Source organism: Pyxicephalus adspersus, chromosome 11 (genome assembly GCF_032062135.1).
Source record: "Pyxicephalus adspersus chromosome 11, UCB_Pads_2.0, whole genome shotgun sequence".
NCBI classification, from domain to species: domain Eukaryota; kingdom Metazoa; phylum Chordata; class Amphibia; order Anura; family Pyxicephalidae; genus Pyxicephalus; species Pyxicephalus adspersus.
Window position 1 is genome coordinate 49,641,863 of NC_092868.1, and position 19,249 is coordinate 49,661,111.

General features: G+C 36.2%; 1 protein-coding gene across 2 annotated transcripts in view; it reads left to right on the forward strand.

The window, feature by feature from the left end:
* The window catches only part of LOC140341281 (uncharacterized), a 51,136-nt gene extending 32,225 nt beyond the window's left edge, over nt 1–18,911 (forward strand). Inside the window, exons 15-27 of one of the 2 annotated variants that reach the window (XR_011922840.1) lie at nt 190–398; nt 2,964–3,118; nt 4,975–5,211; nt 5,670–5,814; nt 7,152–7,191; nt 8,679–8,878; nt 10,120–10,274; nt 11,500–11,733; nt 12,866–13,022; nt 13,460–13,532; nt 15,948–16,047; nt 16,893–17,038; nt 18,139–18,911. Coding sequence is in view for 1 of the 2 variants with exons in the window: in XM_072426893.1 (XP_072282994.1) it covers nt 190–398; nt 2,964–3,118; nt 4,975–5,211; nt 5,670–5,814; nt 7,152–7,191; nt 8,679–8,878; nt 10,120–10,274; nt 11,500–11,733; nt 12,866–13,022; nt 13,460–13,532; nt 15,948–16,006 (1,664 nt within the window). In the remaining variant the exon portion in view is untranslated. The other variant, XM_072426893.1, reaches the window with a different exon arrangement.
* The last annotated feature ends 338 nt before the right edge of the window (nt 18,912–19,249 follow it).

The window sequence follows — 19,249 nt, forward strand, 5'->3', positions numbered from 1 at the left end:
GACTTGATACTGTATGTCTCTGCTGCTATTAAGTAAGATTCACAGGTCATGCTGGCAGCCTGATTTATATTTCAAGGTTTTCAGAAGACAAAAAAGAATAATTATTATTTTATTATTATATTTTTATCATCACCGCCACTTATAGTATCCTAAAATACTGAATGCCTTTACTTTACTATTTTTTGCTAGGAAATCGCCCATCTCCAACAGTTCATTGCAGTGGAGGAATTTTAAATATATTTGTGCCAAAATGTTGGCTGGAAAAAAATGGCTATAACACATCAAATATAAGACTGCGAAGTGCTGATTGTTTGGCTACAAGGAAGATTGTGAATAACACAGCACAGATGACTTTTCACCGACCACTGGCAATTGATGACTGCAACAACATTGTAGACGTAAGTCTGGGCCAGCCAGCTTGGAAATGAAAATGAATTAAAAAGAGATGTATCATATCTTTATAAACTGATCACAACTGAACATCATTTTCTTAAAAAGCAGAAAGGCAATGAACTGTGATGAGGTTACCATATTCCCATAACCAATTCTCTTGAGCTCTCTGATATTGTTTGCTCACCTAGATACATCACAGCAGAAGTTAATGTTTGAGATTATATAACGTTCTCTCTGATTTCTAAGATATGATAGGGATACAGAAGGTAGTGTACACAATGCAAACCCTACCATCAAAAGTTTACTAATTCAGCACTGATAAGACCCAATATACTGCCAGAACAATACCCTGGACTACATTGTATTAAGAAAAGATGTTCGGTTCTTTTAGGGGGTCTCCAAGCGGACCATCAGAGATGAGACAGTAGATCCTAATTAAATAAAGTTTTAATGTTGCAACAGAGAAAATCAAATGCTTAGCAATTAAAGCATAGAAATTCTGATACAGGGAATATATATATATATATATATATATATATATATATATATTATATATTAATATAATATAATACAGGGAAAAACATCATTCTTTATAGGAATACAGTGTCATTCCCCCCAAGGGAAGGCCTACGCCGTCATCATGTAGAAAGATCCAAAAACATATACTCGGAAGTCCAATTAATTACAATAGTCCATTAACAGTTAATGGGGTGGTAGTGTCCCATGGTCAACCTTTTGACACCGAAAGGTAGCAACTTTTATCTCTTTCAATATATCAGCCATTGGTTAACATTTGTCTGGTCCATTCACAGTGGTTTACCACAAGTTTCTCTTGTCAATCACATTATCTGTAGAGTTTCAAACAGTCTCTAGATCATAAGTTTCTCTGTGTAAGCAGCAATGACAGCACGTCAAGCGTTGTTCACTGCAAAGCAACATAGTAGTATAAGTTTTTTATATAAGCAACATATATTTTATAATCTATATAGGACCCCCCTAGATTTTCATCTCAAAGGTAAGGGGTTAGTGGTGGTTGAATACTTAAGATTGAAATTGATTCAGACTTTGATCAGAATTATTAGATTCCTGGAACAGAACTCTGAATTTATATGTATAGTAGTCGGCAATACAATACCAGCTGTCATTGTCCAGCGGCCAGTTTTGGCTGCGCCGCACAATACCCGTCATTGACGGAAAGGACTGCACCCTTTTGCATCACGTACAGTATCAATGACTAAGGCATTTCTCAACCTTTTAAACATGGGGGAACCCTTGAAATAACGTTCAGGTCTTCAAGGAACCCCTCCTGTAATTACTATATAATCAGCTCACATTTCATTAGCGAAGTGGTCAGTAGGAGGAATGCCTCTTACATTGCTGGCCATTGGGAAGAATGTCACCCTACACCCACAAAAATCATTGATGTCAGTTATACCAACCTGAGGGACACAAATTGCTCATTGTTCAAGGAATTCCTAGCAATCTCTGGAGAAACCCTGGTTGAGATACACTTATCTAAAGCTGCGTACACACGGATATTTTTCTCGCCCGATAATCGGTATCGGCCAATTATCGGGCGAAAATCTGCCGTGTGTACAGTCGGTCGTCGTCCATCATCCGACGACCGTCCTAGCGGATCCATGGACGATGGATGACGACCGATCCTAATGAAAGGGAAGCGGAGAGCGCGCAGCAGGGTGCCGCTCCGTCGCTCTCCCCCTCCCCTCTCCATAGAGCATGAACGGTGCTGTATGTACAGCATCGTTCATGCATCGTGCAGTCTTTTCTCGTTGGAAAGGATCGTGAAAGATCCTTTCCAACGAGAAAAATTGCAGGTGTGTACGCAGCTTAAGGCTTTCTGTTTGACAGTGTATAGAAGTACCAAATCCATTTACTATGTAATGCAAAAACCTCATAATCAAACAAAAAACTTCCTTTACCATCCCTGACTGAGCCCAACCACCCTTGTGTCTTGAACAATCCCCCTCCTGGACACTGTAGACCCCAGTGGGGGGGTTTCTGTCCTGTCCATCCAGAAAGCTGTGGATGGGAGTAGGTTTGATCAATGCTGATCGAAAAGCTATAGGCCAGTGACAGTACTAATGGCCATACCCCATTTTTTATCCAATTGTAGTGCAAGCAGGTACAACCTACATGAGAGTGAAAACTCTGAATTCATAAGCAGTGCAACATTGTCCCAACCCTATCACAAGAAGCTTCGTTGGGTTGACCTAATGTGCAGACTCAACAGGCAATAGAGGAACTTTGTAGAAGTGGCACTCTTTGGAAATACTTAAGTATAAAACGTTCAGTTGTAGTATACCTAATGGCTGGTCGCAGACTGAAACCTTGAAACTTGAGATTTAGTAAAAATTAAAAAACAGTTACTTATACAATTTTTACTAATTTGATCTTTTTTGAACAAAACCTGAGTTTTCTGTTTACACTCTTTATTTATCTTTGAATACATGAAAAATAACTTTTACTTAATAACATTTGCATACTGTTTTTTTCTCTGTTGAGGTTACAAGTTTTATTATCCTGTTCAATGGCTTGTGCTTCCCTTGCAGATGAATTATACTCACATCATGAACCTAAATACTCTATATATATTTGCCAACGTTTTTCCGATTCAAACACGAAAAGATTTTTCTTTGAATGTTTCCTGCGCTTACTCACTGAGAATGAGTGTTCAGCTTATTATTACACTGAAACCAGTGACTAGGTAATTATTATTGGCTTAATATTGGTTCATTAGGTCAGATATATACAGGTTGACATTTAAAAATCCAGAACCTCCGTAGTGTGCCAGATTTTCGAAAATTCTGGATTTGTGAAGGGTATATACGCTGTATATATTAAAATGAAGTAACACTAAATGAAATGACACTAAAAGACAAGCAAATGAAATTTTAATTTTTTTAATTCACCAACTAAATAAAACAGTTTTACAGAATTTTAATTTAACTAAACAAAAGTATCTCAGAATTTTAATCATTATTGTACCCTTGAAAAGAAGCTAAATAGCAGCTAACAGCATCCTCAGCAGCAGAAACAGCTTCAGTTTGTAGATGAAAAGCAAGACCTAACAGCTGATTGTGGAGTACAGCACAATTTGGATTACCGAAGGTCAGATTTTTGAATGTCAACCTGTAAATATATCAAATAGGAGATTTAATTCTTCTCTGATGTAATTACCAGTTACTTATGTGTCTCTCCTCAGCCTTTGACTTGGCAGTATGTCAACTATAGACATAGTTGATCCAGAGGAAGGCAAAACAACCCTGGTACAATTTGCTCCAACAGGGGAAAAAAATTCCTTCCTGATTCCATGAGGATGTTTCCTGGATCATCAGTCACTGTTATCTGTACTTTAAAGTTTAATATCAAGTTTTATTCTGTGCTTCTAGAAATCATCCAGCTTTTTCTTAAAGCAATCTATTGTAGTTGCTCAAACTACTTCCTGAGGGAGCTGATTTCACATTTTCACAGACCTTACAGTGAAGAATCCCTTCCTTATCTGGGGATTAAACTTTATTTCCTGTAGACACAAAGACCCTGATTTAATAAAGCTCTCCAAGTTTGGAGAGAATACACTTTCATCAGTAAAGCAGGGTGATCCAGCAAACCTGGAATCGATTTCCTAAAAGTCATTAGCTGTTTATTACCAAATGTTTTCAATTCTGGACCAGATCCATTCCAGGTTTGCTGGATCACCCAGCTTCACTGAGGAAAGTGTATTCTCTCCAGACTTGGAGAGCTCTCATAAATCATGGCCAGAGAGCACTCCCTTGTCCTTTCTAATAATTTCAAAGTGAATAATGGGGGAAGAGAGTTCTCTATATGGACCATTTATATATTTATACAGGGTGACCATATCCCTCCTTATACGTCTCTTGTCTGGGGAGAATAGATTCAGTTCAGCTAATCTCTCCTCATAGCTGAGCTCCTCCATTCCTTTTATTAGTTTAGTTGCCCTTCGCTGCACTCTCTCTAATTCCACAATGTCCTTTTTGTGAACTGGTGCCCAGAACTGGACTGCATATTCCGGATGTGGTCTGACCAATGCTTTGTACAGGGGCAGGATAATGTCTCCATCTCTGCAGTCTATTCCTCTTTTACTACAAGAAAGTACTTTACTAGCTTTAGATATTGCAGCTTGGCATTGCATGCTCCCCCAGATCCTGTAATGTATTCCCCCTGGACAGTATGAATCATGCATATTCATACTATTATCTTATTAGCCAAATTTGTAGCAGCATTGCATTGCATGAAGTAGGCCGTCTTGCCATCAAAATGTTTTGGGCCTATGTCTAAAAGTTCCAGCACTTAGAAAGTCAAGTGCAGTACAGTACAGAAATACCCCTAATGGTAGCCCTGCATACAGGTACATATCAGGGGCTTCAGTTACTGGCCGCACCAAACACTAAAATGGGGAAAATGTGATGTCTGCACGTTGGAATTATTTAACCAATATTTAATTGACTTATTGTTTTCACCTTATCCATTGTTAACGTATTTTAAAAAACTACCACAGTCTATGTTTAGCTTATAGGATGCATATTGTATGTTTTTTTTCAGCATCACATCGGTGTATAGTCCTGAAACAAATGCTAACTTCCAAGTAATTATGACAGCTTTTACAGACAATGCATTCTCAGTCCCAATTTCGGATGATGTCCAGCTCCATTTGGGAGATAATATATATATTTCAGTGTTTATACCAGATCTGAACTCCAATTTTAAACTGAAAGTGGAGAGAATTTATGCTTCTCCGGGAGAATCAGACAACCCACAGTATAACCTTCTTGTTGCAGGGTAAGTGTACTATATTAATATTATATAAATATTATAATCAAGTATTTTAAATGCTTTCTTGAAGTGTCTTTCGTTTCTATAAATGGTGTTTATTCACTGCGGCTAGCACAACAGAGGAAAACTATGTGGGGATCCTCTAGGTATGAAATGTTGTAATAGATTGACGAAAAAACAATTTGTATAAGAAAATTGCTCACATCATGATGTCCAACATACTGAATAACTGGATGTAGGGTTTCTGTGGGCACTGTGGTTCATCCTTCCAGCTAGTGTGGGAAAGTCGATCTATTAGCCGAAGACAATGCAAATATTGCAGTTGAGCAACAGAATCAATAATCAAAGTTTTAACTTTTCAGGTGGTTATTATTGTTTAACACCTTTTACATAGCTATCATAATTGCCAGAATTAGTATATGCTTTATAATATAGTAAGAATTTTGGCTTCTTTATCTTCCCAGGTGCCCAGAAGTTAACTTTCTGACTTCTCATAGCAATGAAGATGGTACAGAATCTCGTTTCTCAATGAAAGTCTTCCAAATTACTGGCTTTAACAGTGTCAAACTCTCTGCAGAGGTTGCAATCTGCACAGATAATTGTGTCCCGGTAAGATTTATTATACGTTGTTATTCCTATACCCATGAAAGAAGTACACAGATAAATGTAGAATTCAGAGGGATTGGAGGTCCTAATGTGAAAATAAATTACAGTGGATACATCTTGAAAACAACAGAATAATGAGACACTATGGTGAACACTGAAGCTGATTTATTAAAGATCTACAGGACTGCAAGAAAATAGACTATCATAGGAGAACCTGGGTGATCCGGCAAACCTATAATAGATTTCCTAAAATTTGTTATTAGCTGGCAAATGTATTTAATCTGGACCAGATCCATTCTAGGTTTTCTGGAACACCCGTGTTCTCCCATGAAAGTCTATCGTTTCCAATCCTATAAAGCTTTATTAAATCAGACACGGCCTAATTTATTAAAGCTCTCCAAGGCTTGAGAGGATACACTTTCATTAGTGAACCTGCATAATCTAGCAAACTTGTAATGGATTTGGTCCAGGATTGAAAACATTTGCTAACAAATAGCAAAGGACTTTTACGAAATCCATTCCAGGTTTGCTAGGTCATCCAACTTCACTGATAAAAGTGTATCATCTCCAGCCTTTGGGAGCTTTAATAAATCAGGGCCAGTAAGTCAAAATACATCAACCCATATAAATCCTAAATTAAGAAAAAAGATTAAACATGAGACAAAAAAGTCTTGCAAAGCAGGCAAACCTGGAGAACCACCAATTATGTGAATTTGGCAAACAAGATTATATATTTAAATATATTTTATTGATAAAGCAAAATTAATATTACCATGTCATAAAACGTTCACACCAAAGTACAATGCAAATTATAAGTGGGAGACAAACTAGTGTTCCCAAATACTGGTTGGGTGATGTCGTCTGAGATGAGAAGATTGTCAAGCATAAACGTAACAAAAGGTGATCCACTAAAGATAACCCAGCAGTTTGTTAGATGGAAGTTATGTTCCTCATTTTTCAAAACGTGTTTTTGATTTCTCAGCGCGTTTCACAGTAAAAAAACACTTCTTCAGGAGAAAATGATCCTTTACATTCCTATCACCAATCATTTGTACTGGAAAAACCACACTATTGTCAATAAATGAACTATGCAAGAAAATAACGTACATCTTAAAGGACTACTTGGTACATGAAACCCAACCATAGCAAGCAGTTTGTTACAGGACAAAAAAGCACCAAATTATAAAGATGCCAAAAGACAATACAATGGCTACATCTTGCTTGTACCTGTAGGAAGCTCATTTGTAAACTAATCCACCAACTGAAACTAAATTCAAAGTGTTGCTGTAAATGACCTTTATATTCATGAATAAACTGATCTGTGATTTTTTTCTTTACAGAAATGCAACACATCAACAAATAATAACATTTTAGATATACGTAAGTCATCTTTCATCATCAATTTTGTGAAAGTGAATCCATATGATGTTGAAGGTTGAGTCAAATGCCAACTTTGGTTGTGTTTTTTTTTTACATTGGGTTGTTATATGGAATAAAAAAACACATAAAATATTATTATGTTTTAACATAATATGCAATATGTTACATAACAAGCACAAACTATGACCCAGGAGGAGAAGAGGATCATGCCCAATGGAGTTTACAATCTAAGACGCAGGAAAGCCTTGTATACAATAGGTTGACAAATTAGTCACAGTCAAATCGGAACTTTTAGTAAAAAAAAAAAAAAAACACTGAACTTTATAGGTGTGAAGTTATCAATCCCTCCTCAAAATCCAGTAGATTCCTCAATGTGCAGAAGGTGCAGCTCAAAGCTTCCAGGGTTTTATGACGTATGTATCCCAGAAGGCTGCAGATTTCCCCTTCAGTCTTTACTGCTGTGGCGGGGGAGGAGTCCAACCCAAAGGAGTAAAAAACCACACATTTCTGTGTTATATAAAAAGCTTCTCTCAAAATAATATGGAGATACAGTTGGTGATATGGTTAAAAATGTGGTGATAGGTCCACATGGACCTTAGTAGAGCAATTTTGGCCAAATGTGGTCAAAATATGGCCATGAACTTGCCTTAATTTTCCCTATAGATCTCCTCAGATAAAATTTGATTGAAAAAAAATGATCCATGGGTTGGATAATTTTCTGGGTGTATTTAGGGCAGTTTAGTTTATTTTTGAGGTCTAACAAGCCCAGCATAGGTAAAGGGAGCCTCTATAACCCTCAAAATCTTTTTTTGAAGCTTGTTACCTTTATTTACCTTCACAATTGCCACCAATGCATATCTAATTTTAGCAATATCCTCCAAATTTTTTGGAAATTCAGGGGAAATAAAAACTTTCAGGTATACACATTGCTAATTATTACATTTAATTTATGAATTAAATGTGATAAACGCATTATTGTAGTCATCCCCAACTCAGGTTTCCATTACCTTGTTTCAGACAGGTCCATTTTACAATCACAAGATATTCAGTCAAAGGACCTTTCATTTCAACAAAAATTCTGTGCATTTATGTATAATGTGGCCCCAATGTTCTTAGAGCTGTCACTTACAGCTCTAAGAACATTGACATAGACATAGACATACTCCACAGCAGTGTTTCTCAACATTGGGGGAACCCTTGAAATAACTTTAGGTCTTAGGGAACCCCTTCTATAATTACTATATTAATAGCTCACACATGTGTCTGGGGCTTAGTTGGAAAAATGCTTCTTACACTGCTGATCAATGGAAGAATGTCACCCTTACAGATAGCCAAGATCATTAAAACAAATAATTTATTAGTGTGTTAATAAATGTCGGGTTGCATTCATTTGGTCTTTCTTATCTTCCAGTAGATCTGCTTTATGAAGAATGTTATTATCGTTATCATTTAATTAGGTTTAATACATTTATATTTTGTTTTATCAGAAAACCATCTAGTTCCAATGATTGATTGCAGTGGAGGAAAGCTAGATGTGTTCATGTCAAAAAGTTGGCTGGAAACGAATGGTTATAACACATCAACTATAAGTCTGCAATGTCCTAACTGCTTGGCTAATACAGAGATTGTTAATGACACAGAACAGATGACTTTTCACCGACCACTAACAAACAGTGATTTTGTAGAGGTAAGTCTCAGCCACACAGATTGACTGTGCATTGTAGAAAGACCGCTAGTGGAAAGAAAATAAAGAACACTAATAAAATGTCATGGTGCATGGTGCATGGTGCAGCTCAGTGACTCAGTGGTTAGCACTCTGACCTTTGCAGGGCTGGGTCCCAGGTTCGAATCTCGACCAGGACACTATCTGCATGGAGTTTGCAGGATCTCCCCCTGTTTGTGTGGGTTTCCTCCCACATTACAAAACATGCAGCTAGGTTAATTGGCTTTCCCCCAAAATTGACCTTAGACCAGGGGTGTCAAACTCAAATGCACAGGGGCCAAAACTTAGACAAAGTTGCAGGCGAACCTCAAAATTTATTGAAAAAATTGAGGAAGTTTTTCCTTCTCCTTAGATATAAAACCTTTTCATGTGGAAAAAAATGTTCAGCCTAGAACAAGCCTACTATAGTAGAGAAACAGGCATAACATTTTTTAAAATTTCATTTAGGAAAAAAATCTTATGCCTCTTCCTCTAGTTGTAGCCTTCTGAGTTAAATTTCAATATTAACCTTTTTGCACAGGCTAACAATAATGATAACAATTTTCTTCTATGAAAATCCAACCATTCAAGTCCATGCCTGAGGGGGAGTGCTGGAATTGCCAGACATGGCCAATGTGAGGCTGGAACTCTCTCTTCATTGAAATATTGCCGCTACTACAATTCCCGGCATTACTTGAATCTATAAAACAGTCCAATGCGGGGCCACACATGGGCAGAGAGCCCGCTAGTCTAAAGACACAAGTGATGCCGGGAATTGTAGTAGCGGCAGTATTTCAATGCAACGGCGGGCCAGCTGCAGTTCATATTTAGGATTTCTTTGGGGGCCAAAAAAAAGGACGTTGCAGGCCAGAGTGTGACACCCCTCCCTTAGACTGTATTAAAAGACATATGACTATGGTAGAGATATTAGAATGTCCAAACCCCTTTGAGGGACAGCTAGTGACATGGGTATGGACTTTGTACAGTGCTGCAAAATATGTTGGCGCTATATATATATATATATATATATATATATATATATATAAATATAGCAGATCAAAATTCAGAAAATTACAGAAAAGCTTTTGTACTATTTGTTTTGATCACATTGAATTTTTTTAAACTGAAAGTAAATTTGGGCTTTAGTGCTTTGTTTTTGCACAGTTTATGGTTAAGTCATAATCTCTCTGACCTAGTTTAATGTCTTATGCTTTATTTCTCCACAGCTGAATATGACTCATGTCACATACTGGAATACGTTGTCTGTTTTGGCCAGGACAATTCCACTTCAAATTCAAGAAGACTTTTCTATGAATGTTTCCTGTTCTTACCCACTGAGACTGAATGTTCAGCTTAATACAACACTGCACCCAATACTTGGGTAATATTAATAGAGGGCTTAGCATAACTGACTTTAAAAAACTTTGGTTAAAAAACTTTTGGTAAAAATTGGGAAATTTGGACCAAATTTTTCCAATTGGTAAAATGAACTGTGGTCAATTAGGAGGGTGAAATAAAGTGGTTTTAAGGGTGTTATGGATCTTGATGGTTAGAAATACCCCCATAAAATATGCTGGACCTGACACAAGAGAAGCTTTTATAGAAGACCTTTCCATCTAAAAATTGTAGTTGACTGGTTGTTAGATTGAACAATAAAACTGGATCTATAAACCTTAATCTATTAAAAAATAGGGCGTTTACAATCTGAGTTTGATTGATGTATTTTTTGAATATTAATGGGAATTGTCTGTTCTTTGGTCAAGCACCAGCAGAGCCAACATTCAAAGAGTTCTCCTTAACAAATACCAACCAATGGAAGCATTCCTGCCTGAACATCCATCAGAGATGCCAAGTAGCCCATCTGAAATTCGCTCAGATTGTGGCACAGTTCCCGAAAACAAAAAGGCCCATGGTTGTTTTTTGTAGATTTGCACAGTGGCCCCAGCTATGTGCAAATCTGGTGACCTCAGTGGTTACCTCTACCAGCCACACAGCAACAGTCACCTGGACCTGGGAGTGGAAGTTCACAAATCTAATATTACAACAGAAACTCTCAAGTAGTTTCAGTCCTTTCTAACGCTTTTACAGCTCATGCTAAATGTGTTACCATTAGTTGAGTATAGGCTTCTTCACAATGCCACGATAGTTATGAAGATAAATGGCTGCCTGTTTTAAAATTCTTTTACTGATTTTTGAGGATAAATAAATCATTTAGGGTGGACAGTCAGGGTTTGAAAAAACTTGCCAAGCAATAACAAATTATTTTAAGAAACCCATTCCATATTTGCTGTATCCCCCAGGTTCTTCCATAGTTTAACTTCTTCTTAGGTGGGCTTTATTAAATCAGGACCATTGCGTATTTTACCATCCTCATGTTTTATCAATGCATAAAAGCCATTACATTTTATAAAGCTTAGTAATTTTCCTATCAGTGGTAGGTTTTCCAGTCTAGCCTAGCAGCAGTTTACACTCTTTTCATGGTCTCTATGAATGGCAAGATAGTTTAATACATTTCTATACATGTGTATGCTAATAACATATGTGCAGTCATAGATTTCAGTGTATGTGGTATTTAAATGTATATGGTATGTACTTTCTTTTTTAAGGACCACAATGATCAACTCACCTGGAAAAAACTATATTGTACACATGGCAGTTTATAAGGATATTTCATTTTCCACGTTGCTGCCAGGGAATGAGTCGATTTATTCGGATAATGCTGTATATGTTTCAGTGGTCATTCCAGACCTGGATGTTGATACTTTTAAAATCAAAGTGGTGAGAATTTATACTTCTCCTGGAGAATCAGACACCCCACAGTATGATTTGCTTTTTAATGGGTAAGTACTCAGAAATGTGCAACACAAACAGTGAAATATATATTGTTTAAAAGCATAATGGGTCTGATTTAGTAAAGCTTTATAAGATTGGAGAAGCTATATACGGAAAGATCAATTAAGAATAGAGAGATTTATGTACATGATTTTAAATTATTTTAATGTGTACGTACAATGGATGTGGTATATTAATCAATAAATGTTTTATATTGTTTTTCATCCTCCTAAAGTCAGTATTTTTAGAACAATAAAAAAAACATATATATCTCTTTTAGCATACCTGACATTGACAATACCTGTAAATGACCTCAAAGCAGAACTAAACCCACGATACTCACCTGGGGATAGATTCCATCACAGGGCATTGCCATCTCCTGTCTTCTTCTCTTCTCGGAGATGATCTTCTGCCGGCTTGATTGGCTTGGCTGTGATGATTATAATCTGCACATGTGCAGCTCAGCAAAGGTGACATCTGGCTAGTGAACAGGTAGATAGAAACAGTTATTGCAGAAGGGACATCACCTGTCTCATTTTGCAATAAACACCACCCTGATAGTGGATTTTGAAGTGGGACTTCAGCTAAACTTTAATATAAAGAATGCCTAAATCAAGCACATGCAGTCGGGAGCTGTCAACATTGCCAGTATACTACTGGGAGTAGTATAAAGAGGAACTAAACTCAAAACTGCAAAAAAAAAAAAGATACACTTACCTTCAATCCCACAGGGCAGTCCGATATCTTCAGGGGGTGTCCCCCCTGAGGCGCGAGATCAGGTGATGTAGGATGAAAAAAAATCACTGCGCATGCGTGAAATCGGCAAATTTTTTTCTTTGCGCAAAAGGGCTCCTTTGCAAAGAAAGAGCACCCAAGAGCCTCCCAGGATGCCTGAGGTAGGTATCCAGGGAGGCTTTGCGCTCCTATTCATTCTCTACCTCCTAGGCAATCAAGAATTAGGGGGCAGTGCTGCACCCCTTTTTTTTATAAAAAAAAGGGTGTTACACAAAAAAAAACAATCTTGATGACTCCTTCAGGTCTCCTAGAATCTTTAGCTGTTGAGTAGAAGGAATATCAAGTATTAGACAGCTGGGATGATATTTTTGCATATGGTTTATTGTCCATCTATCTTTTGTCCAGGTGCCCAGCTAATAATCTAACAGCTGACACCGTGAACGTAATGATGAATGGAATCAGCAAGGAATCTCGTTTCATATTAAACGTCTTTCAGATTTCCAATTTAATTCATATCAAGCTGTCTGCTGATGTTGTACTCTGCACAGATGATTGCATTTCGGTAAGACTTGAAACATTCGGAAGATGCACTGTGTTTATAAATAACAAGTAAGGTTTGCAGATTTTGATTTGTAAAACATTTCTATAGGACAGCAACCATTCTAATGTAGAACTAAACCCACTATACTTACCTGTCCCAGTTCCATCGCAGAAAACTGCTATCTTCTCCCATGATAATTCCATCATAATTGGCCAACATGACACAACTCCTATGCAGAAGCTTATTCATTCTTAGCACATGCAGGGGAAGCCAGTATTGTGAGGTATTGCCAGGTGCAATCAGCCAGATAGGAGGCATTATTGCAAAAGGAACATTGCCTGTTCCTTTCTGCAGTTCCAGTTCCTGACCTGCATAATAGTGAATTTTTAAAACTGGAACCCTAGTAAAAGCATGTTACCAGTAATAAAGTTCAATAAACACATGTGCTTTGTTTACAGAACTGCAGTTCCCAAACCCAACCAACAGACCATCAGAGCAATGAAACTACCATCAGTGTCTTTTTACATATAAGTAAGTATCTTTTATTATCTTTCCACCACGTTTTAAACAGTAAGTTTCTCTGATATTGGTATTCCAATGTACATATACAGATTGGTTATTGTGCTGTACGTTGACTTGTTATATTGCACAGATTTGATAAAATGTAATACATTTCTAAGATTTACTTACATATAAATTGTATTAGGTGTTCTGTACACTATGTAATGCAGACATTTTTCTTTTAGCACCAGCAAGAAGTGTTTACTCAATCACAACAATAAAATAAAACACATGCAAAAAGATCTCAACATCTCATTACGATATATACTTTTCATTCTGTATACATATAAAACTACATATAAAATATATATACATATAAAAGTACACATTACTAAACTTTTCAAAACACAAAAAGTATGAAACTGGTGAAATTTTGAATAAAATGTCAATTCCCTTAAAAACATCACAATATAAATTAAAAAAATAAATATGATATAAAAAAAAAAAATAAAAAAAGAATGGAAATGTAATTTATTATAATATAAGAAGGCAGTATTGTGGTATAAATAGCTTCTACCATTTTTGTCCTTGGTGTCCCAATGTCCAATGGAGATGCGTTGTGTTGGTTATACCTGCCATTGTTTTGAGTGAAATAGGAAATTTACCAACCATTGTGACTAAAAGACTCTTGTACGTTATGTTCAACGAAGCCATTCATTTTGATAATTTCTCCAAAGACAAACTCCTTGCAAAAATTGAACCTTTACAGAATGCAATTCACAGGTATGGTTCTGTCTGTACTAAATGATGCTGCCAATGGCTCCTTCCATCACATGCTGAGTCGGCTCAGACAATTCATTTTGCAGCAGATCATCAAGGATGTCTGTCACCACTCTCATACATGTAGTGTATCCATCTCAGTCACATCTGGTTAGAGTGGTAAGTGGTCTAGCCAGTTGGATGGATGCCCAGTGGATTTTGAAGTGATTTACGGCATGCATATCAGCACAATTTCAATTTTCAAATTGTAAAATAAGTGTAAAAAAGTGTAAAATATGAGTATAAAATTTGCAAACAATTATCATAACAGACACATCCTACAACACTGTACAAATAGATGACAGGTAAGTCATTTTCTTAAATATCACTTTTATAAACAAAATTCATACTTTTATTTATTTTTTCCATTTATCTTTGTTTTTATAGTGTCAACATACTTTCTTCATGTTTTATTGATCGATTGATTGAACTTTGTCTATATAATAATGCCCTGCAATGCTATATAGGCTCACACAGTATTTCTCAGGTCTTACGGTATTGGTCATTATTATCACTTGTGTGCTTCAACGTGGTGCTGACCTTAAGTCAATGTGGACTTTGCATTTAGTAATGATTTCCTCACAGAGGTAGGTAAAATCCCAGCTGCCTCTAACCAACAGAAAGAGGAAGACAGGTAAGAGAATGTCTCATATTCTTTATTACTTGAACCATTTTCTGTTTATCTGCCTAATTTTTTTTTATATCATGACTAATAAACTGTCAGTGCTTTGTGCTGTTTCTTTCTGTAGTTACATTGCTCAAGCAAAAAGGAAAAGGTAACACAACTGGTAAGATGAAACAGTAATTTTATATTGGGTCACCAGGAGTGAGGTTGAATTGTATTTCCTAGAATGTACGGTATGTAACTTGTATGTAACTTTCTCCCTCTTTGTCTTTCCTCTTGCTTCACCATGCACATTCAAAGGACCTGATTTATAAAAGCTCTCCAAGGCTGGGGAGAATATACTTTCATCAGTGAAGCTTGGTAAATCAGCAAACCTGGAATGGACTTCCTAAAAGTCATTAGCTATTTGTTGGCAAATGTTTTAAATCCTGGACCAGATCCATTCCAGGTTTGCTGGATCACCCAGCTTCACTAATGAAAGTGTATTCTCCCCAGCCGTGGGGAACTTTAATAAATCAGGGCCAAAGTATCAATGTAGACCTGAATCAGATTGGTGGCTAAAAGAAACGTTTTACTTCTGTTGGGTTTGTTGTAAACTCCAACAAACAGCTGTAGAAAGAAATGCAAAACCACCTTGTGAGAGTCCACAACTTATTATCCAGCAACAACATATACAGCTAACATGGCTCAGTGGTCAAAAATCCCCCTTCATCAGGGCTCAATAGTAATGTTTGGACGGTACAGACAGGGAGAACTCTGAAAGCTTTCTGTATAAAATGCCCTGTTTTAAAGGCACTTCAGTTTACCAATGACCCATAAGTATGCTTTCTATGTCTGGTTGTTGGAGTAGAACCTGGGATCCTAACTTGGTGTACCTGTTATCTCACCAGGCCATTAACCTGTGAAGATTTTATATGCTACTTTTAAGATCTGAGCCTCAAATGTAATGTTCTGGTGCTTATTGCAATTCTATTTTTCTTGAATTTCTTATAAACAAACAGCAGGTGCTGTAGGCTGTTCAAGAACAAACTGCAACTCAACTTCACTGTCTTTGTGCTGATTACTGAGATTAATTACTCCATGATGCCTGCAAACAGAGAGGTAAGTGAGGGCTTGTTTTTAAAGTGAATATACTGCCTGTTAGGCATCTGTAAGCATTTTATTAATGTTATATTAAGTTGCCCCCACTCCCCCAAGTCCTGCCTATTTGAAATAGCTACCTTTGGCCCTAATCCTGTTTGCAGTTACAAAGCCTTGCTCCAGAAAATAGCCTGCTGGTAATGCACATGTGTGTGTGATTGTCCAATTAAATCCTTATGGGAAAGCCACTTAGCCACTTATGTAACCACTCAAAATGAGATCTAGGAAGGTTCTGATTACGTAACTCTATTTAAATAATGCCTGAAACTTACATAAATATAAAGGAAGGTAGAAGCAGACAGGCTTTTGAAGGGCAAGTATTTAGTGCATATTTATTTACTGAAACGTTTCAAAATGGTCCTGACTCTAACAGAGACCAGCTATTCTAAGCAATACAGAATATGAATAAACATAAAGTGACAACAAAATGCCTATTAGCTTAGGTTTGTTTTTTTCTACAACGTTATGTATATGTTCAGCGATATCTCACAGTACCCGACGTGTTTCGCCTTATTTGGCTTCCTCAGGGGATCAAATAAGATCAAGAAACATATATTTGCAATAAGGTTGTACAATATGGGTAAGGGACAGCTGGTTCTACCTTCCACACTTATGTAACCATTTTGGGAGGTTCCCGCTATTTCAGTATTAAATTTATTGTCTAGCACTCAAGGGAATGGGGGTTTGATGGGAACTTAATATATGACAACTGTACATCACTACTGTTGAACTTTAATGTACAAAGCTTTCCACAGTTTCACTTTTATAATCACTGGATTAGAAACTTTTTTATTCCTATCCTACAGCGTCCTCCAGAGATCAATAAAGGAAGAAAATGTATAGGTGTGCTTGAACTTATAGACCCAGGGGGTCTGGAACACTGGAACAGCTGATGGAAGGATCCATTTCTTATGTATACAATTGTTATTCTCTGCCTGCATTCAGGAGGATGGTAAGATGACAGTAGTTCACTTACCGTTTCCCCGAAAATAAGACTTATATTTGTGTCTATATAATTGTGTAATATATTGTGTCTTCTATTAATTTTTGCTCCAAAAAATGCACTAGGGTTTATATTTAGGGGGATGTCTTATTTTTTTTTTTTTTATGAACAACAATCAACATTTATTCTTGAACAAAAAAATCTAAATTTATTCAAATATAGTCATGTCATTATCTTCTGGAACATCATCATAACTCTCCAAACCATTCATCTTGAATTTCTTGTAACTCTTTTTCCTTTAGAAGCATTGGCCCTAAATTTTCGTGTCTAGCAATAGCGCGTTCCCTAAATGAGCACCTATTGTCCATGTATTTATATATTGTAGCTTATTTTCGAGCTGGGCTTATATTTCGAGCATCCTCCAAAATACGGAAATATCATGCTAGGGCTTTTTTTCGGCATAGGTCCTATTTTCGGGGAAACATGGTAGTGTCTTGCATATTTATAGGATCTTTATTAATTTTGACAAAAAATGTAATAACTAATGTATGTTTACTGCCTTATTTGGTAGAAGATTTTGAATTGTTGAGCTTATTATGACAGACAGATAACTTGATCACCACGTATTACAAGACCAGCTGCATATTTATGGACTTATCTCTGTGCTTTAGGTAGGTATGTAAGGAAAGGAAAGAGATTGAGGATTCTAGAAGGCTGCTCCTAATTCAGGTACCTATAATAGCCATATCCTAAAATGTGATGATTTTATAATGAAAATATTTGCCTTGATTTTCACATTACCGATGCTAAGAAATAAAATAGAAAAATCAGTAAAGCACATTGACACAATCCTTCATTCACCTGTGTAGCTGTATTCATTGTGCAGAAATCAATTTTTAAAGGTAAATACAGGGACACAGAAATATAATACTTTTTTTAAGGCCTCTAATGTAAGCACACAGTAGGGGTTTCTGTGTTTACATGCACAAACTATGTTCAGTTTAAACACAAGTCATATTGGTAATATATCAGGTATATTTTAGTATATATTGTATTTGAATGTGTTATTGTAAAAAAAAGTGTAAAATGGTGCTACATTATCCTTTTAGATCACAGTGATATTTCCACCCCATTGATGACTGCTATGGGCTTCGTTGAAACATGGAATTCTATTCACAATTTTCCTTTATCCTTCACCATTCACATGTTTATTCCCATAACTTGAAGGAATAATCCTGAAGATTTAAACCTGTTATGCAACTTCGCAAAAATATATTGTAAATGGACTTGAGAAAAGGCATAAGTAATGGAACAGTTCATTGTATATCCCAATGTACAGCTGTCAATAAACAATACATATTTTTAAATATGTAGAGTGTTGCTGAAGTTGAATTTATTTCTTGTATAGAGGAATCTATTGCATTTATGATTATTTGTGTTTCCAAACCAAGAACATGGAAAACTAGACTGAAGGGCCATAGGGGTTTTGTACCAAGAAGAATTGTAGGATTGGTGGCAACACATTTTAGGTCTGTGGGTATTTGCTCTTGTAGTATCATTTTCCATAGTGGTTGACCAGATGCCAAAAGCTGAAAAAAAAATGTCAACTTTACTGGAAGATTTGTCATAACAAACTGTGTCTTTTAAAAACACCTTCCATTTACGTTTGTAACCAGTAACTGTCACACATAGTAACTATCACACACTTCCATCTAATTATTAATAGCTCTTAATTTTCCAAAGAATATTACGAACAACTCTTATTCTGACAAGTGATCTTGTCTGTATCTCATGATAAACCCTGTTTTTTTGTATTATGTCTGTACTGTAGTTTATCTTTTTATTTATTCTATATTTCATTGTATGTATATGTGTTGCTTTATATATGTTGAAAATTAATAAAAATGTATTTAAAAAAAAAGAAAAAAAGGTAGACTTTCATTAGACAAAAGATACCACATAGAGTGGATTTTGTGTGGGATTTTAAAGCACATATTCTTAAAATAATGACCAAATCAATCTTGAGTTGATTAAAACAATATATATTAATTACAGTGTTATTTAATCATAAAAACATATATACTTTGACACGTTAAAACCACATAAAACATTCTTAGTATATCCATATAGGTTGTTTCAATTGAGATCTTAGTACAATAATCAATTCACATTTGTATATATGAACACCAAACTTGTAAGTTTTAAGCAACGCGTTTAGCG